The sequence below is a fragment of the Strongylocentrotus purpuratus genome, unplaced genomic scaffold, assembly GCF_000002235.5.
Source record: "Strongylocentrotus purpuratus isolate Spur 01 unplaced genomic scaffold, Spur_5.0 spur5_scaffold_9, whole genome shotgun sequence".
NCBI lineage: Eukaryota > Metazoa > Echinodermata > Echinoidea > Camarodonta > Strongylocentrotidae > Strongylocentrotus > Strongylocentrotus purpuratus.
The window spans coordinates 23,645,210-23,670,027 of NW_022145615.1; the positions used below are offsets into that span (position 1 = coordinate 23,645,210).

Consider the following 24,818-nt stretch of genomic DNA (forward strand, 5'->3'; position numbering starts at 1 on the left):
TATTTTAATGGGATATGACGCTATTGTTCGGAAAAACCGAACATTTTCGGAATACAGAGCCGATATAGAGTTAAACAGTAAGTCCAGACATCTTGCTCAGGTAATTGACATTAATCATTACATTGGTAATATTATTTTGAACTAGAAGACAAATATAATAATTTTCTAAAGCGAGAAGCATCTAAAGAGAATGAGCGATATTTTTTTTTCTTTCTGTTTTACCCTTTTGATGACACCGTAATTGGTCGCAAAAAAAAGAAGTTTTTTTGTAAATAATTCTATAGACCATTTTTTACCAGTTGAACTTATGTGGTCGCCAGATTCAAGGAGCGAAATAGTCAACTGTGACTGATTGCCAAGCAAAAACAAATCAAGAAGAAGAAGAAGAAGAGAAACAGTAGACCTAGATCTATAACGACCTTTTGAATCACGAAGATTCTTATCAGGAAGGGTAATGTAGACTAGACATTTGGCGCTAGTGTAGCAAGGTATCCAAAATATAGCCTACTAAAACAGACCCCAAATTTTGTGGTCATCATTACCCTAACCCTAACCCTAACCCTAACCCTAACCCTAGAACCCTAACCCTAACCCTAACCCTAACCCTAATCCTAGAGATAATGATAAACACGAAATTTGGGGTCTAAAATTTGAGGTCTGTTTTAGTAGGCTATATTTTGGATACCTTGCTACACTAGCGCCAGACATTTTGCCAATATTTGTAGACAATAAGAACACAGTGGATAGATTCTACTAATTTAAGCTGCGAGTGATAATCATTGACTGTGCTCATGTCCCATTCGTTAAGAAATGTGTATCGTTTTGCTTATCGGATTTTTTTTGTTGGGTTGTTGTTGTTAGTCAGATTGATTGATGCATGGACAGTATTACGGATGGACATTCGACGTGATTTTTTCTTTGATTCTATGACTGAGAGACACCGCCTTCTGGTTATGTGCATCTTAATGAGAACATTCAGCTGTTTTTAACAATAACGACTGCGTCGTAGACGTAGACTCTAAGCATTTTCGGTCATTAACTAAGGAGCAGTTTCCCTCTCTTTCTTGGTTTTTTTTTTGGATGGTGTGCTCTGTGAGTGTGAGTGTTAACTGTCTAAGAGTGTGTCTTAAATTAAAACATTCCCAATATTTAAAGCAGCAAAGTTTAAACTAAGGTAAAGACCAGTAGGCCCCTATTGGATTTCAAAAAATGAAATGGAAGCTTTTAAATTTATTACCAATCATGTGAAAGAAGGCGCTAGATCTAGTGTAGTTAAGTTTTTAGCAGTTTAATATCCAATCTTAGTAAATGAATTTTAGCCCAATTTTTTTACTAATTTTAGTTCTTGGTTTTAGTGGATGAATATTCATTTTTTCTTTTTGAACGTCCAATAGCTACCGTAGCTACGAACGAGTCAGCCGGGCTTGACCAAAGAACTCCCAAGAAACGAGTGCTCTGATTGGCCATTGGCTATGTTTTGGTAGGTTGACCTGGAAATATATCGGCCGCCGGGTCATATAGCTCTATGTTCGAGTGTATGAACGTACTGTTTCAAAGTTCTGAGATACAAATTGGATAATTCATATAAGTAAGTCCGTAAATTATGCATTTAATATTAAGTTATCAAATTTTGATAACTGTAATTAGGACAAATGACATACCAACCTAATTTACATCTGATTTAGAAATCAGAAAATTAGATTTAAATAAAGAAAATCGGTGGAGAAAATGTCGTGAACGAAAAGATGTTCATCGCTGGCTCTAGCTACCCCCACGGTACGAGATCTCTGGGTTACCGTCTGTATTGGGGAATGTCAACAAATGTCAGTTTTATTAAAGAAATGACCCAAATCAGACGGTTATTTCTGTCTACTTAAACTGAAGCTATCAGTCCAAAATTATGCAGACTTCTCGTATGCGCAATACCATAAACCATACAGCGTAGAGACGGTACTGAGCGACGACTTCGACATCGAAGCCCTAAACGAAGGTTTCCCGATGTCGGATGTGATCCAAATTCAGATGGAAAATGCAATATATGATTATGATTAAAATTAGTTAAAGTAGATATTCATTGATTTTAAAAACTATCTTTATTTTCATTATTGCAAAGTTTAAAACTTTGATTCGACAAGGTTATCAAAATTCAATGCTTGGGAACATTCGAAGTAATGATTATTATAAATTACAAAACGCTTAAATACAGCCCCAGCATAGCACTTGAAGAGCTCTCCGAACGCTGCTGAGATGTGTGAGATCACAGTATAGACATGACTTGCACAAGCAGACGATGCCCCATGACATCTCACACATTTTCAGTGCCTGTGTTTTCATCTTCTCTTGAGTTCTTTCTCTTACTTCACTACCGTCAGGCTAAATGTATAATCTATAGCCTCACTCTAAACCCCGCGCATGGTTTTATTTTGATGACAAATGCAGCGATACAAAAATAAAGGAATATCTGTCACTTGTAAACAAAATAAGACGCCATTGTATATTCAGCTGCACACACCGGGGTATGTTCGGCGTTTCAAGAGGGAACAAATGGCGTCTTTAATATCTTTCCGGGGGTTTTCAATTTGAAAGTCTGGTTTCTTTGATTGTTAATTAACCCATATCCTGTGTATTTACACGCAAACGATTTTAGTTATCAGAATTGGGTCATATCCCCTTTTGAATGGTTTGACATGCCATTACATTTATATACACTAAACTCATTATAATTTACAAAATAATATTTTTGCAATTATGTTCATTCTCTATGGGATGTCCTCTGCTTGGGCAGTGTTGGTCCATATAGTGACGTCATTAAAACATCGTTATTTTTCCGGCGATTCTCTCGTATATCCCAGCTGCTATGGAGGTGGTTGTATTTGTATTTTTATAAATCACCCGATATGTAGTTGACCTATAACTTGTCCGATGGCCGTCTGTTAGCTTACCAGTTTCTAGTGATACATTAGTTGACATATTTGTGATTTTCTTTGAATTTCACCTTTAAAAATTGGGCTAAAATTCCTTTGCTAAGAATGGATATTAAACTGCTTAAAAAAATGGATACGGAACTACACTAGCGCCTGAAAGAATATGTTTTGACTAATACATGATGATAAAATTTTTGCACGGAAACCTATCTAATTGATATATTTGGTAAATTTGTTTATCTATTGGACTGTGAGAGATAAACGCACATGTCGCGCACGTGTGCGTAGTCCCATATACCTCTTTCTGTGTACAGTGCTTGTAACTTTACGCAGACTGGGCCAAATTTCTTATCATTTTGATGATTCCAGAACTGTACACACCAATACTTATATGCTAGATGATCAACCTTTTCTGATCGATTCCACAACGTTTCTTTCACAATGCAATCGCATGACCATAACTGGTCTTTATCTTTAAAAGCAGACGATTTTGGTGATATATAATGTACCCTTAATTATTACTGATTCGCACACTTTCGCACACACCCATGACCTTAGAAGGTCATGATCTTTTTAAGCCCTGTGCGTTGTAACTTTGGAATATTATGAGGAAATTGGGGGAAACAAGATTTTAAATCACAACCAATCCCAATATAACCTCTAATCTATCTGGTAATATCAACATGTTTTTAAAAATAAAATACAGTACACGGAACAACAATCTATGATTTAAGCGATTTATTATCTTCTGCGCATGTAGATTGACATGTGTAAAATCACTATCTTGATTCTGTCCCGGCTTATTGGCGGTGACCCTCATGAGATCAAAGTGAAGAAATTGTACGGAATGTTATTGAGACGACATTGACGGAGACAATCACAATGAATTTGTTAACTAAACGAATGTCCATCCGTAATGGGTCCATGATTGATGTGACCAACTTGGCTGGAACGAGTCGAGACTACCAGAGAAAGAGAGAGAGAGCGAGGCAGGCAGGGAGAGAGAAAGAGAGAGAGAGAGCACGCTTAAATCATGAAAATATATCTGTTTCCTCTTTAAATATCTGTATTCTCTTCCCAAACTGTAGTGTAGGCTTGTTCAGATATATATATCAAACTAGTCCACCCAGCTGATAAATAGGAAACTAAGACATGAAGTTCTTTTTGGAATAAAGGTGAAACTTAAAGAAAAGAGGAAGAACACTAAGTGGAAAAAAATACCGCTAGAATAGAAGCATCATAAGATACAAGGTTTTTATGGACTACAGTCACTTTAGTAAAGTTAGACTGAGACTTTCAAAATTCAAGGCCATGCATTTTACTGCGAGGGATTAGAAAATAAAAGAAGTATTTAAGAAAGGCGTAACAAGTATTACTCTCACATGTACAGAGTTACAAAGATATTCCTGTTATCTCTGCACAAGTATTAATGTTTAGAAGAGCATTGTTTTCTGCATATATTTACACTTATAACTTAAAGACAATCACCTAACATTGTCATCATTATGTCTGATTATCAAATTTCCACTATTGTATAGTATTTAGATTTTAGACCATTTCTGACCTTTTAAAATCCTACAACAAGGTATGACATTTCTTTTATTTTTGTCTTCTTTGTTAGATGGAGGAGTTAACGCAGAAGTTGAACTTTGACGCGATAGGAATTCAGTGTCAGACGGTGAAGAGAATCTGTCAGTCTATCAAAGAAAGGAGAGCACACCTGATCGGTGATGAACCTATTTCTGCTGCAACTCGTAAAGTGAGTTTTACAAATGATTAATGTAGATTTTCCACTCTCAACCCAGATGTAGTGAAGTGGTATGTGGTAGAAGCTAACTCATTCAATGTTTTCAGTGTCTTAAGGCAGCTTCACTCAAATCAGCTGAAGTTCAGGGCAGCATGGCTAAAATCTGGGTTTAATTAAAAAGTGTACGCTGTACTACATGTAGGTACCTGGAACATCTCCTATGGGATTTTACCATGAATTCTTTCATTCTTTAAAGGTAGTGTATCCCTTTTGCAGCCAACATCAAATTCTGTAGAAATTTGCAGGAATTGTGAATATGTCACGTATGTCCTATCTGTTAAATTCAAACGTTAGCAGTATCCTAGTATTGAAATTATGAAAGAAAACTCATTTCTTTTCTAGACCTCGCTGTCAGACACTATTGAGTGACTGACTGACATACATAAAATGAGCTGTTGAGGGTTCATGAGCACTTGTCTACGTCAATAACCCAGTTTTGAGATGGCCAAAATTAAATTGATTGAATCTTTGCGCAGCACAAAATGTACGACCATTCAGTACGAGGGTCTGAAAATCAGAATATTTAGTTTAACAACTTAAGCCCTCTAACTAACAATTCGATTCAACAACTAATGGTCGTTATTTTTCCACAAAAAGACATTTTCAAGTCCCATTTGTTTTGAAGGAAGGTCTTAATTAGTATTATCTTTCAAATGCTGTTGGAATTTAACCTTTTCACTTTTTTTGGCCTGCAAATGGGTCATATACCTTTAAGGGTGATGATTCATAGTCAGATTTGGAAATCAATTTGGTTGTTAAAATACTTACATGTGCAACATCACAAGGACTCAAGGAGATTCATTTTACTTTCAAAACCTATGTGTTAGAAATATTGATCTTTCACTTTCTACAAGCTGTATATTACATTGAAATTAAACCCATCTTATTCTTATATACGCTCATGTTTTAAATATTTTGGGTACTAGTAGTATATTATGAATTTTCCATCATAGTTTTGTGAAAATACTTTTTCTTTTTATTTGTGTATGTTATTTAGATTTTATTGCCATTTCTTGTCATACACTCCTAAATGTCAAGAAAATATATTTGCTTTTAAATCTCAATTACCTGTACATTGTTACTTGTATTGTATAGAGGTATTAATGTGTATAACAAAATTTAATATAGCTGAAGGAAAATTAGACAGACTTATTGTTAGAAACATGAGCATCAATAAGCATCAACATTCTAATGGAACAAAGATAATACATTAATACAAAAAGGCAGTTCATACAAATCAAAAAAGAAGGTACTTGAGAATGGCGCATGCATAATTACATGTATATACCCTTTTCTTAAAACAAACAAAAAATAAAAAATAAAAAAAGTAACTCAAGTTATTCTTTCATTCGGCCGGTTACTGGAAAATTCATGGACCTTTTTTCAGTCCTAGACTCCTAGTCCATCCCTGCAGGAGTAGTATAGTTTTGGGCTTTATGTATTTGTAGGAAATAGTTCACATTAAGGAAAGTAAATGATAAGAGTCCAAAGCACCAGCATCCCAGTACAGATATCACTTATCACCATCCCTACCTATTTGTATTTCTGTTTGTAGATCGAAAAATTAGAGCTGCTGTGGTCGAAGTGCAGGGATGGTTCACCTCGCCAGAGCTCCCTGTGCTCCCATGCCCTGATCGAACTCTGGGAAGATGGCGTCCTACAGCAGGACTACATCCTTCAGGAGTTTATCAACCTCGTACCCACGGCCAGGACCGTGAAGCCATGCGTGGATGCAGTGGGTAAACTGCTCCTTATGTTGGTGAAGAAGTCTCTGTTTGGAGTGATGGGTAGTGGGGATGAGGTTGTGCCAGAAAATCGCTGCTATTTCTACATGAGGTGAGGTCTCATGAGAAGATGTTTGCATGGAAATTAAACACTTTGTAATTAAGTCCCCCATATTTGATAAAATGAGGACATAAAACGTGGACATAAACAATTTGCATGTTATGCATGAGAACCGCAATATTTTGAAATTGGAGTGAAGCCCGGCACCCCCCCCCCCCCTCCCCACTCAGTGTTATTTAGGGTACGCATATGCATACTTATATTGCGTCCATTAGGAGAGGATGTTTCAAAATCACTTGAGAGGTGATGAAAACTGGAAATAGGTAGAAATTATGAACCAAGAATCTTGAAACTCCAGGAAAATAATCAGGAAAAATATGGGAATTTGTTTTTCATGAACTCCTAGGGACCCTGCTACTTGAATAGCCTGCTTTTTATGCCTCTAGGTTTTTTCGTCCGTTCGTCTCTCCGTCTGTATGTTCTCGTGATTGCATTATCTCAAGAATCGATAGATGGATTCCTGCCAAACTTGGGTCATGTATGCAGACCTCCCAACCGTTCCGCTTTTGGTGGAAAATTTTCGCTTTATTTTTCTTTTTCCGCTTTTTCACTCTCATCTTTTATTTTCCGCAAAAAAGACATTGGTGAAGAAACACATGTCTGTACATGTCTCCAACGGTAGCTGGCAGCAATGCGTTAGTGAAAGTGGCGACCTATCATGTTTTGTGACATTTATCCCATTCATCAACAGGACTCGTCCGCATCCTTTCATATCCATGTACAAGAGTAGACCAGATTGCTGGTCCTCTATTCTGGAAACCGTCTCCTCTTTGCTCTCTCAAGACAACGATCGGTAAGTGTAACCTCACTCCAAACGAGATCACAACATAACTCTACTGTGACGGAAGTGGTTAGATATTAAAGCAGCTCAAAAGTTAAATCTATCTACGTTGGTACAATGTAGTCATAAATGCCATCATTTTATGGAACTCCTAATTTTAATCACATGTTTTGTGTTGTCATTTGTGTTTCATATTTACGTAGGAGTTTTATATGGTAAAAGACAATTTAACCTTCAGAGTATCTGGTATTATACAGCTAATACAGATATTGACATATACGGTGTGTAAAATTATTTTTATTCTTAGACAATTGAAGGAAGTTATATTTTCCCCAACAAGTTATATTTTCAGAAAGCGTGCAGAGCTGTGGGAAAATAATAATAATAATAATGATGGCTTCTTATATAGTGCACATGTCTGTCACGTTGTGACGCTCCTGGCGCTGCCCCGATTATTACCCTGGCTTTAGCAAGGTGGCCATTACGGCGCTCTAGCATTTCAAGGAATTAATTCCTGCCAAGTACCCACTTACATCACCTGGGTTAAGTGTGGCAAATGTAGATCAATGTCTTGCCAAAGGACAATAGTGCCGCGGCGGGACTCGAACAATGGACTTTGTGATTGACAGTCCGGTGACGTATCCACTCGACCACGAAACCTCTGCAAATATAATCATATGGTAAGTGTAAAAAATATTATATATAACACACCCTACCACTCAATATATCATTTCTCCCCCTTTAATTTTTGTTCCTCCTTGTTATTCAATCTCCCCGATTTTCAGCTTGCAAACAGAAGTCCTTCACATCTTGAAGTCGTTTATCAAGTATGCATTGCTGGACCCTCTCATTGATCCTAAACAGGGATCTCTTAGGGTTCTACTTGCAGAAAGTCTTGCCCAAGCATGCCGGCCTAGATTGATACCTCAGAGTAGCCCTCAAGCTAAAGAAGTATTGCCACTGTTCCTCGGCGAGGTGGTAAAGTTTTTGTTGGAATGCATGCCATGCCTGCCGGTGAGTCTTTTTCTTTCTGTTTTTTTAAAAACTTCTTTTGACATATATCTGAATGAAAGTCGAGGCTACATTAAATGGATCTGGTAACTGTGTCTCAGATTCTGAAACAAAATCCTGGATTTAGCTCATTCTGCAATGGTAATTATAAACCTTTAGGTCAGTCAGGAACCTCATGACTCTTTTACAAGCCGATCGCCTGTCTGATTATCAAGATATTTATGATTGGAAGTCGAAATCAAATTTTGCGTTTTACTAACGGTTTTCATAAAATTACAGTCTATTGGGGAAAACGGGTATGGTAAAACAGGTCACTCACAGATTTTAATTTTTTGAGGCCCTTCTTGATCATTTTGAAGCGCAATTCTTTTAGGGCTTCAATATTACACCATATCACAGACACTGATAACATGTAGGGCTATGCATCTCAGATTTCACATTGTTAAACGATGTCTGGTCTTATTGAGATAGTACATGTATTTATCAGCTTCATATCCTAATGATGGGGTTCTACTTTTTGCGTGATAATTATGATTTTCAACAAATATGCATTTTGCGTTCGTCTTTTGAATAATTATTAAAAAAAAGTTTTTACATTCATCAATATTTTGCTCAAAAGCGTTGCATAGAGTTTTGCAAAGTGGACACCACCTCTAATGTCTTCACAATATATTTTGAAACCAGAAGCAAATGCCACATAAATATAGTCAAACAGAACCTTGTTTTTATGTCGTGATCTCCAGACATCTACATGCGATGCAGTCACCGAAGCGGCACACCTAGCAACCGTAACCATGGACATCATCTCCGGTTACGCTCCATCTATTGATGTGAATCTGGTGGGACAGTCGATCTATTACTGTCTCTCACTGGGCCATCAACTGGAGGAGCTAGGGATGGATATGTCCCCGGTCTTACGCCTCCTGGCAGGGATGAATCCAGGGCATATGAAGTTCCAGGATGTTGCAATCATCGCGATGATAGCAAACCTGTTGTTGATTGGCTCCATTCAAGAACAGAATTTCATACTGCAATTTGGTGAGTAATCAGCTTTTTTTCTTCTGCTTTACATGTACCTGATTAGAAATACTCGGATATAAAGTCAGCATTTGTTTAGTTCAGTTATTAGATTAGAGAACTACTCTTGAATTGGAATTTTAGTGTTTTTGAAACCCTCAATCACCTAAACATAAATTGCCTAAAAAGTAATGCTTTTTTGGTGAATTGACTTTTCAGACGCAGTCATCATAAGCTGAGGACAGTTATACTAGAGCACATTTAATGCGACTTGTTTATTGAGCATAACTTTGGATTAATGTGACTTAACACTGCTTCTCAGTTTTAGACGTTTTTTTTGCTTGCTTAAGTACATTATAATGCTCAGATGCAGTCTGAATGGAATTAAGATAACATAGCCAATTAAAATGCTGAGTAAAATAATAACTTCATATTCATACTGAATTGAAATCACCCCATGGTCCCTACGTATAATATTGATGATGATGATGAACATCATACATAGGAAAAAGGGTTTGAAGTTGTAGCAGATAATATTGAATGAAGTTGAAGTTAATCAAATCAAGTTAAAGTTTTGCATGAATTGCAGTATACTTGTAATACAGGCTTGACCAAATGTACCATGTTTTCAGTTGTTGTAGAATTAAATATTTTTTCTCTCCTAATCCAGCCCTGAAGTTCTTTGGATCCCCTGCCGGCCCCACCCGGTCCAGGACCAAGAAGCTGCTGGTATGGTCCCTGATCCAGGTCCTGGATCACTTGCTGGGCCGTTCCACCATAGAGCTGAAGTCTCTGGAGGTCTCTGTGAGAAAGGAAAACTGTGAGATGGCGCTCAAACTCTTCCATGATATCACCGCTATCCGACTGACTCCTTTGGTAGAAGGAAGTGGTGATGTTCCTGATAAGGTAAGTTATAATAGAAGGGAGGTCTATGTGAGAAAGGAGAACCGTGAGATGGGGCTCAAACTCTTTCATGATATCACGGCTAACCGACCGTCTCCCTTGGTAGAAGGAAGTGGTGATGTACCTGATAAGGTAAGTTATGGTAGAAGGGAGGTCTATGGGAGAAAGGAGAACTGTGAGATAGCGCTCACATTCTTTCATGATATCACTGCTAACCAACCGTCTCCCTTGGTAGAAGGAAGTGATGATGTGCCTGATCAGGTAAGTTATGGTAGAAGGGAGGTCTATGTGAGAAAGGAGAACCGTGAGATGGCGCTCAAACTCTTTCATGATATCACCGCTAACCAACTTGGTAGAAGGAAGTGGTGATGTACCTGATAAGGTTAGTTATGGTAGAAGGGATCATCTAAAGAATGAGTGATATTTAGCCTATAATCTTGAAAGAAACCTTAGTTACATGTAAACCTTGATTAAAGAGAAGGTTGAGCTCTGGGAAGAGGTGAAACAAAATTTGTGAGCGTTATCATTGTATTATGCAAGTGTGGAAGAACATCAGATAAAAAAATGTTCCCTGAAAAGCATGGCTCTTCAAATGCCTTAATATTCTAAATATGGCATGTAACATCATACAAATCGGGACAGATTTTTATGCCACCTGTCGTGTAGTCCCATATACATCTTTCTGTGTACAGTATAGAAACTTTACCAAGACTGGGCCAAATTTCTTATAATTTAATGATTCCAGAACCTTGCAGTTCACATCATTACTTGTGTGCTAGATGATCAACCTTTTCTGATCGATTCCACAACCTTTCTTTCACATTGCAATCGCATGACCAGAACTGGTCTACACCTTTAACCAATTGCCTCCGTGGACCGGGTGCTTCCTGTATTAGCCTAAGAGAAGGAGATAATACAGTAGTCAACAGTTTCACCCTGACTACTGATATCTGGAAGGCCAAGTGTTAGCCTTTTATGTATATTACTGTAATGATATAACACCTTTAACTAGATGAAAATAGGACCCCCTGTACCTCATGCCATTTGTGACACATGTACACCATTCATCTGCAAGAATCTTCAGGAGTGAAGGAGGCAGAGTTAACAGAAGAAGAAGAAAAAATAAACCTATTTGGCCATGAAATGAGAATGAAAATAATTTGTAGATAAAGTTTTGTGTGTGTTTTCATTTAATTATAGAATTATTGTCGTTTGTATAGAACAATGAGATTGATATTGGCATTCTGTAAGTTAAAGAGAAGGTTGAGTTCTGGGAAGAGGTGAAACATTATTTGTGAGCGTTATTCTTGTTATTATGCAAGTGTGGAAGAACATCAGATAAGACATGTTCCCTGAAAAGCATGGCTCTTCAAATGTCTTCATATTCTAAATATGTCATGTAACATCGTAAAAATCGGGACGGATTTTAACGCCACGTGTTCGTGTAGTCCCATATACATCTTTCTGTGTACAGTGTTTGTAAATTTACCAATACTTGGCCAAATTTCTTATCATTTTAATGATTCCAGAACCTTGCAACACACACCAATACTTATATGCTAGATGATCAATCTTTTCTGGTCGATTCCACACTGTTTCTTTCACAATGCAATTGCATGACCAGAACTCAACTTCATATTTAAGGTTGAGTGTATACATGGCCTAAAGGCAGGTGGTTTTTGAGAATGTACCTTTAGAAGCCTCCCATCTTGATGCTTGCATGTTTTTACATGTATCCATTCAATTCCTCATGTCATTGGCTCTGGCCTAGCTTCTGTCTTCACCTCAACTTATGAACCTTACCAATTATAAGAATGGTCTTGGCATACACGAAGCAATGTACCTGGGACTTACCATGATACAAAACTCTTTTTTTTCTTCCTCTGTAGATTGTCCATTTTCATGGAGTCCACCCGTGGCACAACACAATGTCTGTTTTCCAAGAGACGGCGGTCACCGTCTTAAGCAACGTGAACACAGCCCAAAATTGGCTCTGTTGTCAGAAAGCCAAGGTGCATGCTGGGATTGGCGATACAGACATGGAAGAGACGATACAGTTAACCGTAGCCATCCTGTTCTCTTTTGGTCACCAGCTGGCCCATCTCTGTATTGATGTGCTGGTCGACGTTGGCAATGTAGCTCCTGCAAAGGTAATTGTTACATGTAGTTGATTTAAACTGGAGACCAATTCCTAGAACGTAATCCATCTATCTCTCTATGTCCCAAAGCTTGGAGGTGGTTGGGGAGACAATTAAATGGACCTTGAGACACAAATTCTCCATAACTTCCTGTCTACATCTGTTCCATTAAGCTGCTCAAATCAACGTAATACTGACACAAACATGTATCAACCATGTATTTTAACAAATAGGGTCACTTTGTTGTATTCAACTTTTAAAGATAAAGTTGAGTTCTGGTCATGCGATTGCATTGTGAAAGAAACGGTGTGTAATCGATCAGAAAAGATTGATCATCTTAGCACATACGTATTATTGTGTACTGCAAGGTTCTGGAAATATAAAAATGATAAGAAATTTGACACAGTCTTGGTAAAGTTTAACAAGCACTGTACAAATAAATATGTATATGGGACTACATGAACATGTGGCATAAAAATCTGTCCCAATTTTTACGATGTTATACGTCATATTTAGAATATGAAGGCATTTGAAGAGCCCTGCTTTTCAGGGAACATGTTTTATCTGATGTTCTTCCATACTTCCATAATGACAATGATAGCGCTCACCAATTATTTTTCACCTCTTCCCAGAACTCAACCTACTCTTTAAGGACTGGTCACATGCCAATCATATAGAAAATGTAGTGGATCCCAGAAACTCAATGCTGAAGGCCTATTTAATACCATAATAACAATAATAATGATGATACATGATGATAATGATGATGATCATGATCATGATGTTGCTGATAATGATAATGATAATGATAATAATAATTATATTTTAGAGTTGTCATAGTCAAATGGTTTTAGCTCTTGACTGGGAATGCAAGCAAAGTTGTGTGTTGGAGCTCTTGCATCTCACTATTTCCCATGGTAAGGCATTAATCAACATTTGCCAGTCTTGACCCAGGTTTAGTAAGTGGTACATCATTTAATTTATTTCTTTAAATACAGTCTGTGCTGGTGCCTGGTAAAGACTCCTGGAGCTGTGGCTAATGCCTCAGTCACACCTTTGCGCATTTGGCTTGCGTATTTATGGCAATCCGTTTTAACATTTATTCCTATTTCTTGATATCAAGAATTTAATTTTTGATATCAAGAATTACCATTGCTTTACAACAGAAATTCAATTCTTGATATCAGGAAAGAGGAATAAATGTTAAAACGGCTTGCCATAAATACGCAGCAATATACGCAAAGGTGTGACTGAGGCATAAGGGAACCATTTTTAAAGTTCTTTGGAAGAACATAGGGACATGTTATCTTTGCATTATATGTGTTTTTGTTTTAAGGGCGTATTCTTATATTTTTATCATCCTTTTTTTTTCCCTCAGGCTTACAGCATGGTGCCTCTTTTCATGTATACCCTAAGAAAGATCAGAGTGCCTGCAATGAGCACATACCTGATCAAAGCCCTGCCGAGGCTTGTGGGTCATCGCTACCTCATTAGTCCTGTCTTTAAGCTTGTCCTGAATAGTAATCTGGATGCCATGTCACTCAAACTAGTTACAGACCTCTGGAAAAAACAGGTAGGGTTCTGTCATTGTCATCATTTTCCTTCTTACAGGGAGCTTAATGACTTTCTTCCCATGCTGACCCTTCCTCCCTGCGCTTTGTCTTGTCATGAGCATCCTCCTCATTTATTAAACCAACCTTGCTGCTTTCATGCTTCACCATATCTTTCCATGAAATATTTTGACAAAAACATAATGGGGATCAGAGATCAATTCAGCTCTGTATGATATCATAAAAGCTATGGAAATATAATATGGAATAAGAAAGTACATGAAGCAAAATTCATAAAAAGCTCCCATGAATAAAACACAATTGGGCACTGCAAAGGACTAAAAGTGCTCTATTGCAGCACATAGCTTGTATTATCATGGCTTATGTACCTCTTTATTACTGCATTATTAAAAAAAAGACAGAGACAAAGTTGTGAATGAGATAAAAAAAAAAAACACGATGGCTACTTGCAGGACTACATGTATGTGTAGGTTTGTGTCATCAAATTAAGCCTGTACAAGTTAGATTTTACTATTGAATACAATATTACACAGTAATAGACCTCTAGAAATCAGAAAGTAGTAGCTCTAGATACAGATTGGATGTTCAGAATCGGTTTTTCCACTTGTATTTTTCATATTAGCACCACATGTTCAAACTGGTGTTAGTTTGGATGATTCAGGTTTTTTTTTTTAAAGGTCTCTTGTTCTATTAGGGCTGGGTTTACCTGTAAATGCATGTCATAAATGTGATTGGGTTTACATGTATGTAACATTTGATATAAAAATATTATAAAAGCAAAGAAGTTTTTCATTTTTCCCACCGTAGGATCGGATATTTCCTGAGCTGCAGATGAAACTAGCTGAATGTGAGAAAAGCATCGGTCATCTGAACCCACACACAGGGCTAGATGACATGCTCTTAGAGATTGCAATCTGTGTTTGTGAAGTCTGCACCCACAGGTAACTTTATCAAGAAGAATTCAAGGGTTCAGTGATACAGAGATGTAACTCCATATTTTGCCTAAATGAGTATTTGATATCAAAATGTTCAGAAAAATGTGGGCTTTCCAGGAAACACATACACTTAACTCCACCCAACACCCATTGAAGTCAATGGCTAGTGAAACATAGACTTAACCCCTTATGGCCCAAGTGCTCATAAACCGCTTTTTCTCAAAATGGCCAAATTCGAATTGTCCTTTATCAACAGATACATGAGATATGCTATGTATTCCATCATTTGACATTGCTTTCATGTGTTGTTGTTTTTTAACACCTCATAGAAAAACTACTATCGGTAAGACTATTGAAAAGAACTTTGTGGCTGTTGCGTGATGAATAATTTCTAAAAAGAAAAAGCCAATTAAGAAAAGAAGAAATTCACTGGTGTCTTTTTGATTATTTCAAAATTAGGTGATTGGCATAGTATTACTGCATGTACAGATAGAATATCCTTTTGACACATTGAATCTTTCATATGCTCTCTTTCAATCAATTTCACTTTGTGTCATCTCTCTCTCTCTCTCACACATTCTCTCTTACTCTGTATCAACTGTTTTACAATAATCTCTTCCCCCTCCCACTTGCCTTCTTTCTCTCTCTATCCTTCTTCTTCTTTTTCCTCTCTCTCTCTCTCTCTCTCTCTCTCTCTCAATCCCTCTTACTTTGTATTAACTGTTTTACTATTAATCTCTTTTTCCTGCTCCTATTTGCCCTCTTTCTCTCTCTCTCTCTTTCTATCCTCCTTTTTTTTCTTCTCTCTCCCTCCCCCCTTCTCTCTCTCTCTCTCTCTCTCTCTCTCACTCCAGACCAGTGCAGCACGGTGCGGACATGGTGCGGACCCTATCGATGGTCTTGAAGAAAGCCACCGGACCTCGGGGAGTCCCTGCTACCTGTTATGCCTTGGACGCCCTGATATCTATCACCAAGGCAGAAGATGTGGTTGACATCATAACAGCGTACAAGGGTCTAGCAGGGCAGTTTCAAGCGGAGGAGAGGTGTGTCTAGTGTTCCTGTTTATCCAAGTGAATATGATGCAGTCCATGTCCGTGTGATGTAATAATTCCCACTGTTGCTTTCTCTAACTAGTGCTTTTGACATTTGCTCTTGCGATAATTACTCTTAATAATTACTCTTTTGTCTAAAGTAGAAGTTCTGGGTTGCAGTTGGTTTAGGGCCAGGTGAAGGGCAAGGTAAGGTCAAGTTTTTAGTCTGGGGTTGCAGTTAGGGATATTATCCCAGAGCAATTGTCGCAGGAGCAAGGGTCGCAGGAGCAAGTGCCGTAGAACCTCGTTTAACCAGTTGACCATTGAATTAAGTCATTCCTATAGGATTACATGTAATTAACTTGTAACACAAGGTATTGGATTCAAATCCCTGCCACAACAATATCTCCCATTAGCAAGACATTTGCCATACTCTCCCAGATAGTACATGTAGTTACCATTACCTGGTAGGACTTGTTCCTTGAATGCACTGAGCGCCATGCTTGTTTGAACTGAAGCCAGGGTATTCATGTCCAAAGTCAATACCTGCCAACCCTTACAAATAATCCGGAATATTCTGTTTTTCTGAATTTCTAGGCCCTTAAAATCTGGAATATTCTGATTTTTTTTTTTTTTTTTTTTTTTGATTTTTTTATTTATTTATTTATTTATTTATTTATTTATTTTATTTTTATTTTTTTTTTTTTGGGGGGGATGCTAAAGCCAAATTAAGCTTATTTTGTCATGTCCCGTGATTTGAGAGTTCTCATATTGAGTGCGTTGAATGGCTGCATGATCGAGCAGCAAATTTGTATCACTGCCGATGCAAGTGCGATTTCTTATTTTCGATGGCATCCTTTGCTAATAATTCCTAATTCTTATAGTATACAAGAATGGCATATTATAACATTTCCAAATATGATTATGTATTTTATCCTGTCTGATTTTAGGCCTATGGTTATAGCCAAGTGGTGTGAATTTCTTGGACTGGTCCCAGAATTGCATGTGGATTCCAAGAAATATGAGGTATGGAGTTGCAGTCTGTAGCTTGATATTGAATGTTTATTTGATTTTGTGTTTGATTAGATTCTACATGATTTCATTCTTGTTAAAGTGATGTAATCTAACCTAGGCTGCATGAAATGTTTTGTTTACATGTATATACATTTCAGGTGACAAAGTCAAGGTGAAATATCATGTCAAGTCTTAACTGAGACTTTGTTGTGGCATCAACATCAATATTTGGAATATTTAGCGTGTTTTTTTCTTCAAATTCCATCAAATTTGTACCCGAGGGTTTATTATCAAGTATCACAAATCATATGACACAAATTCCTGGTCACAAAGTCAGGGTCAAAGGTTGTTATAACAACTTAATATGAGAATTAATAAATCATTTTTGTTTATTATTTCATATTTCATGAAAGTTATCAATCTTTGTACAAATAATAGTAAATATATTTTCTGATGATTCTTAGTCAAACATTCACTTCAAAATGTTGATTATATTCAGAGGATTTCATTTTTGGGGGCCTGCTTACTAATGGGCCACCCTGCCTATAAATAATGTCCCAACCTCGATTTTTCATCATATCCGATTGCGTAATGCAGACGAGGCCGCTAAGAGCGTTTTTGCTTGTTACTGATTATGGATGTATCATCTGCTGGCAGCTAAAAGATTATTAACTTTGGGTTAAATGATGGTGACGGTGATGTTTACCTGACTGCTAAGAAAGCATAAATGCTTGTAAGTAAGCAACCAGACGGCCGAGGGACCTGGTAATGAGGATTAATGCCTTATCAAAGGGCACTAGTGCATCAACTTGGTTTCAAACCCGGGTCACCAGATTACAAGACCACTGCTCTACCAACTGAGCTATCGCGCCTCCGCGATATGAGTTAATGCCATCCTGTCTCTGAACAGACAATTCATCATCGCTATTACTTCTTCACTTCTTTCACCTCTCAGGGATTTACAAGGGCAGTTATTAATCAACTATGGCTTTATACAGCGCATCCAGACCACAGAGTTGTTTCAGAATCTCTATCAGCCCTAGCAGCATTCAAGATATGTTCTTTCGAAATCCGTCATCTTCCGAGAGAGGTATGTACTGTGCAACCTGCTGCAGCGGCTTTTTGTTTAGAGAGACCGTCTGCCTACAAAGACGACATTATTCATTTCCCTTGAAAGTCTTTTTCATTGAAACTTTTACTAAATTAACCAGTACATAAAGATCACTTGCCTATAAAGACCTTCTTTTAAAGAGAGAGGGTCATCAGTTCCTTGTGCGGAAGGTCATAATTTGTTGACACCAGACTGGGTAGACATACCATTAATAGGTGTACAAGTCTGCACACAGCAAACCAGGAGGTCAATCAAGAAATACCTCCTTGTCTCTCAGAGAGACTTTGGGTGAGGCAAATGTCAGATATAGTTACTTTACAATTTGGGGAAAAGGCAGAGCATTATGTAAAGCCTGTTGGTCATAAAACTGGCTAATCATGGTGATTGACAACACCTGTTATTTGGTAAATACCCGAATGGTGGCAAATTCCCCTTGTGAGCCCAATTCTATGTCTTAAATGTCTCCCATTACTTTGACCTTTAATGTCCATGATGGCCATAGACAAGGTCATTTGACCGATTTACCAATATTGATATTCCATCAGAATATATGTATCTTGTAAAGTGATCTTAAAGGTAATACAAAGTTTTGGTATGGGGTCATGAATTTGGTTCAAATGATCATATTGGAAGCATATGCAATCCTACAATATTCAGTGACCGTTGTCGCAGTTGAAATCGAGTCTAAAGTTGTGAAATTTTAGATGATAAACTCTTTATGTTGTATAGCTCCATCTCAAGGTCAAGATATTAATTAAGCTATAAAACAATGTTTCTTCACTAAAATCGACCAATTAGCTCTTCCCGTTTGAAAATTATCTATCACAACTACATATTATGAAATTTCCATGGTCGCAGCTACCATTGTACGGCCGTAGTGGCTATTCAAAATTTCATCAAAATTTACCGGGAGCACCGGTAAATTTTTATATTCAATTTTTCTCGAAAGCAGAAGTGTTTTAGGGACTAAATTTTCTAGTGCTTCTAATGCATCCACAGGGGCATCCAACTATATCAAAATTGTAAAGAATCACTATCCACCCAATTTTCAAAATTCCCAAAACTTTGTATTACCTTTAAGCTCATAATTTTTCTACCATTTGCTAGATTTTTCTCTAGTTGTCAGTAATCCTTTCCTTGATTATTTTCTGATCCCATTCAAACTTATAATCAACCTTTTGTTTAATCTTCTTAAAGTACTATTTTGTCTCGGAATATAAATCATGCTTATAGTTGCTTTTGATTCCAAAGCTACTGAGCTGGGAGTGGAGATTTCACAAATAGAGTCATGCTTACTCGGACCTGGGGACAACTCGGACCGTTGCGAATATGGGGCCGAGTTGTCCCGGCATGATTGAATTTTTAATGAAATTTGTTAGGGTTTAGGGTTAGGGTAGGGTTTAGCATTAGGGTAAGGGTTGAAGTTAGGGTAAGGGTTGAAGTTAGGGTATGCTGGGACAACTCGGCCCCGTATTTGCAGTGGGGTCGAGCTGTCTCCGAGTCCGAGTTAGCCCGGATCCTCACAAGTATATCATTTGTACATGTCTTGAAAGCAATTGATTTTCATGAATTCACAAACATTTATTTGACACTGAATCACGTATGATCAGGCCACAAAGGATGTCCAGACGAAGCGGGCCCAAGATCGGAAGAGGAGGGCTGATGCGAGAACATCAAGAGGTGAAGAAGAAGAAGAAGATGAGGAGGAAGAGGAAGAAGACCTTTCTATACCTGGGAGCTGTTTCATTAATCTACTACCTTGTGTGAACCAGGAGGCAACTTCAGGTAAATTCCTTCATGTTCTAGATGGACAAGTTTAAAGCTTTTTCATCGGTCAGTTTCGTTTTTACTTGTAGCAAGTTCAGGAACATGTGATGTTCAGTACTGTTTAAGTGTAGGAATGGAATACACATTTCATAAGGTCTGTCAGTCTTTAAACTAAGTCTATTTTGGTAATCTTTGACGTCTGTAATCAGATGAATATGTGAATGGTGTGGAATGAACCATTAGAGCCTATGCTTGTACTGTTTCTGTAACATAGTTTATGAGCTCTGGGCCCCGTCTTACTAAGAGTTGAAATCAATCGTAACTATGTACATAAGAGATAAGAGACTGCAAAGTTGCGATTGATTGGAGGACTTGCGATTGATTTGGATCAATCGCAACTCTTTGTAAGACAGTGCCCAGGACATTTATATTATCGTTGATGACAGGCAAGGGGGAACTTCTTCATTCCTTCCTCTGTGACGAGCTGGTAGAACTCCCTCGCAGGTATTACTCCCAGACCTCCCCTAGACAGGCAGCTACCGAGAGCAATGTAAGCAAGCAGGTCTCTGGCATCCCCTCTGTCATCTCTCTGAAGAACCTGAACAACAAGCAGCCTGGACATAGACCTTCATATGCAGGTACAGTTCTTGGAACAACAACTGCAGAATACCTCATAACACAAGTAGCCCTTATTACCAATCATGTGAAAGAATATGTTTTTACTGGTACGTGATGATACAAATTTTGCTGGGAAACTGCCTACTAATTAATATATTTGGTAAATTATCATATCGATCCGACCTGGATAGATATCGCAAATGCACTTCAACATTTGGGCATATATTTCAGCTTTTTTGCAAATTTAGGTTGAAGTATTGCTATCTATCTGAAGGCAATATTTAAATAATATGAATGGATATTTTGCACCCAAAACCCCTGAACCGCAATTTTACCACTACTGGTCTATAACCTTAACAGTCCAACTCTCCTATAATATTTGAGGGAAAGATAAGTGTTCATGCATAAGAGTGTGTTATGAGAAGTGCCCCTTGGACTACCACCCACAAACAACTAAAATACCAATCCCCCTATAGCCCTAACTTCACCCTTACCCTTGGTACTAACCTTAACAGTCCAACTCTGCTATATTGATTGAGGGAAACAACCGACACCCTATCCCTCCCCCTTCTCCTGGACAATTGCCTCTGTTCAAGTACTTCCTAGAGCCATTACTCTTGTTCATTGGGCTAGTTGGGGAGGATGGGAGGTCCTAGATCCCCTCCATAGACAATAATGAGGGGGGGGGGTTCTTCATGTTTTTAAGAACTATTAATATATATACAGTAGGCTTGTGGATGCACCATGTGAGAGAGAGGGAGGATTGAGGAGTCCTGAAAAGGACTCTCGGTAATCTTTCTTGAGGGTGTGTAGTCCTGAAAAGGACTGTTGGTTATCTTTCTTAGCTGATAGTTCTAAGGAGAACTATAGCACCGATTGGAGAGGATGGGTGGCAGGAGTGGCTCGACGTTTCGAACAGGTTGACTATCCGTCGTCAGGAGTGGAGAATAGCTGGGGTGCGTGAGCTTAAAGTCACTGAGTAGTCGGCTCTCATGGGGAATTCGACACCGTTCGGGTGTTTACCCAATAACAGGTGTTGTCAATCACCAGGGTTAGCCTTGAGTTTTATGACCATTGGACCTTATGTAATGCTTTGAATTGCCCGAAGACTCTCGAGCTCTCCGAGAGATGAGGGGGTAATTCTTGACTGGACTATGGGTTTGCTGTGTGCAAATTTGTACCCCCATTAATGGTATTTCCACCAAGTCTGGTGTCAGCGAATTATGGCCTTCTGCACATGGAAACTGGCGATCCACCCCCTTTAAGTCACCAGGGTGCGGACGTAGGGGTACTATACATGTAATCCCATGTCCGCACCGGTTAAGATAGGGTTAAAAGGACGATTTTTGTTTTGTATAAGCTGGTCAAATATCTATTTTTCTTTTTTTATATCATGCTGTATAAATATATATTTTTTTTTTAATTCACGATATGATATGTATGTATTTAAACTTTTTTTCAATTTCCTCTGCATTTATAACCTATAATTTGTACAGGGCCTCTCAGGAAAACATTTTAATACTGAGAATTACCTTGTTTAAACAAAGCAAATTAATAAATTTCATATACTTGACACAGCTGGTTTGCTGTTCAGCTTCAAGCCCGGAAGTAAGAGCAGCAGAGATCCAAAGAAAGCAAGGAAGAATAAGACTGCCTTGAGCCAAGTTTGTTTGGATGAGCTCACCTTATTGCTCAATGAGGTAAGTCAGCTGTGACTTGTGCAGTGTTTATTTTGTTTATTGTTGTTTGTTTTGTTTATGGATGTTCTTGTTCTTTGTTTTTAATCAATTTTGGATGCAAAGATACATGTAGCAAATATAATAAGCCTATGGGAATCAGAGAATTCAGTATTCAACGGGTAAATAGATGGTTTTTAAGACTTGCATTGATTTGGGTGATATGCTCATTCTCTGGTTTGGTCATGAATTTGATTTTTTTTTTTTTTTTTTTTTTTTTTTTTTGGGGGGGGGGGGGGGGGGGAACAATATAGCTCATTTAAATGTAGGAGTGTGAGCCTCCACCCCCATCCCTTCTTCCACCCCAACTCCAAAAGAGAAGTAACAATTACATAAGACTTCAATTGATGTTGAGGGATCACTTTTTCCATTTTCTTCTCTCTTTCTTGTTTGTCTGTTGGTCCTTCTTACTGTTGCCTTTCTTGTAGGTCCCCGTTTCATCACCAGACTGGTTTTACATCATGCAGCTACCCAGTGCATGGGCTTCATTCATGTCTACGGCATTACAAGCTGTCATTGAGGTAAGTGAATTCAATTTAACCCATTGCCTACTGGAATCAGGTGGTCTCTGTCTTCGTTCGTTCGTGTCTCCTTAGATCAAGATTAATGTAATCTTGATCTTCGGAGTAGTTGCTACAACCGGCCGTGTCAGACACGTTGCCCCGGGGTGCGAGATAGGACTCTTGTAGCGTGCCGCCATTTAAAACAATTATACAATTACAGTTAACATTACATTTAATTAATAGTATGAAACTATTAAAATTACTCTCATGTTACGGGAAAAAATATTGCATATATATATATATATTATGAATCAATTGATTTGGTCGATCCAGTTCGATGGCACAAACACGGCACTACTGGACAGAGATCCTAATAATTACAGAGCTCTGTATTAAGCCCATGGGAACTAGAGAATTAAATTGTCAACAGGTTAACCAAGTACTAATCATAATAGAAAGAAGCAAATATCATAATTCTATCTTTGATTTGATGAATAAAACTCTAATGAGGTTAACAATTACCATCTTTAGTAATTAATGAAAGAAAAGAAATTTTGTTTTGTAGGTCAAACGAACAGATGTTGTGTCTTGCTGTACTCTAACCCTTTTATGGTCCACACATTTTCGGGGATTTTATCATAACTGAAGTTTCAAGAGTGAAATCACATGATTATGCACACTTGTAAAGTGTATATTTATCGTTGACTTATGTTAGAATTAACTTCTTTTGCTTAGAAGTAATACAAATCTTCTTTAGTTCCCGGGGGAAGTTAATCATCTTTCTACATTTTCTATCTCTTCCTAATTGAAATCAATCCTGGGGGGTATTTCATAAAGCTGTGAGTAAAGTTACGCATGACTTTACAAATGACTTGAATATGAAGAGCTAAATGGGATTCTCAAATCCTTATAATTGCATAAGCTAAAGATGAAATATGCAGTTGTAGATTAATCTTATCATTATTTCCAAAACATAATAATGCAAAGTGTATTTTTTGCTACAATTTAATTGAAATTATGGGAAATACAGTCACACTTTGTTAAAATGTCAGGAAAAACTTTGGGCATCACATGGGCTCTTCATATTCAAATCATTTGTAAAATCATTTGTAACTTTACGCACAGCTTTATGAAACACCCCTCTCAATACTTTTGTACCATACAGGGAAGACGTTCAGAGGTAGAGCATGAAGCATGTCGAGGTAGAGATGGTCCTGATGAAGAAAAGCAAAAGGAAGGCTTGGCATCGGCTTGGCTGTGGGCTCGGGATAGACTGACAGAGCAGCTGAGGACGACTGTCTTGTAAGGATACTTTGTTTGTTAGTGAAAAAAAGCTTGTAAGAAACAACAAAAGGCATGAAATTCAATCTATTTATCACGTAACGGTGACATAGCCAGAAGACCAACTACTATATTTTGTATATTATATAATTTGCAAAAATTGTATTTATATTATGACCTGCCAAGGGTTCAGAATGGACCATGCACCTAATAATGTTAACAAGTTGTTATATGTTGTATAGACTTGATAAAAAACAAAATCTATTTGATAGGGCAAATGCTTTTGTAATGCCCTGCCTAAGATAGTACTTACAATAAACAGTGAGGCATATTGAGGGGTCAGTGACACAAAGACGTAACTCCATTTCGGCCATTTTGGGAAAAAATGGTTTATGTGTCACTGAGCACTTAAATCTATGTTTCACTAATCATTGACTTCAATGGGGTGTTGGTTGGAGTTAAGTCTTTGTGTTTCCTGGAAAGCCCACATTTTTCTGAACATTGTGATATCAAAGACTCATTTTGGCAAAGGATGGAGTTACGTTTTTGTGTCACTGAACCCTCGATAATAATTGTTCCATTACAGGAAGAACTCTGGTGCAAGGGGCAATGCGATTCTGGCCTTGGGTGGCTTGGCACATGCTGTGAGTGCTTACGTTGTACAACTGGGAGAAGAAGCTACTTTAAGCCAGAGGTCAGCCTCCCAGTACGAAGGTCATAAGTCATGGATTACCAGGGTCGTGGACTCTTTTCAAGTTGCCATGGATTCAATACATACTGCTCAGTCAGTGTTCAAATTCTGCCAACATGTAAGTGTATTAAATT

General features: G+C 37.8%; 1 protein-coding gene across 4 annotated transcripts in view; it reads left to right on the forward strand.

Moving 5' to 3' along the window:
- The first annotated feature begins 246 nt into the window (after positions 1-246).
- Positions 247-24,818, forward strand: part of LOC583248 (focadhesin) — a 41,793-nt gene continuing 17,221 nt past the window's right edge. Inside the window, exons 1-20 of one of the 4 annotated variants that reach the window (XM_030976623.1) lie at positions 247-451; positions 4,546-4,683; positions 6,287-6,567; positions 7,268-7,369; positions 8,143-8,371; positions 9,112-9,406; positions 10,056-10,183; positions 10,313-10,420; positions 12,178-12,438; positions 13,805-13,999; positions 14,805-14,938; positions 15,787-15,975; positions 16,914-16,989; positions 17,933-18,067; positions 19,699-19,873; positions 20,302-20,493; positions 22,052-22,173; positions 22,638-22,730; positions 23,878-24,014; positions 24,580-24,802. In XM_030976623.1, the coding sequence (XP_030832483.1) occupies positions 4,546-4,683; positions 6,287-6,567; positions 7,268-7,369; positions 8,143-8,371; positions 9,112-9,406; positions 10,056-10,183; positions 10,313-10,420; positions 12,178-12,438; positions 13,805-13,999; positions 14,805-14,938; positions 15,787-15,975; positions 16,914-16,989; positions 17,933-18,067; positions 19,699-19,873; positions 20,302-20,493; positions 22,052-22,173; positions 22,638-22,730; positions 23,878-24,014; positions 24,580-24,802 (3,213 nt within the window). In that variant the 5' untranslated portion in view covers positions 247-451. Of the gene's footprint in view, positions 452-4,541; positions 4,684-6,286; positions 6,568-7,267; positions 7,370-8,142; positions 8,372-9,111; positions 9,407-10,055; positions 10,292-10,312; positions 10,421-10,554; positions 10,671-12,177; positions 12,439-13,804; positions 14,000-14,804; positions 14,939-15,786; positions 15,976-16,913; positions 16,990-17,932; positions 18,068-19,698; positions 19,874-20,301; positions 20,494-22,051; positions 22,174-22,637; positions 22,731-23,877; positions 24,015-24,579; positions 24,803-24,818 lie in introns of those variants that run through there. The other 3 variants (XM_030976622.1, XM_030976621.1, XM_030976624.1) reach the window with 3 other exon arrangements.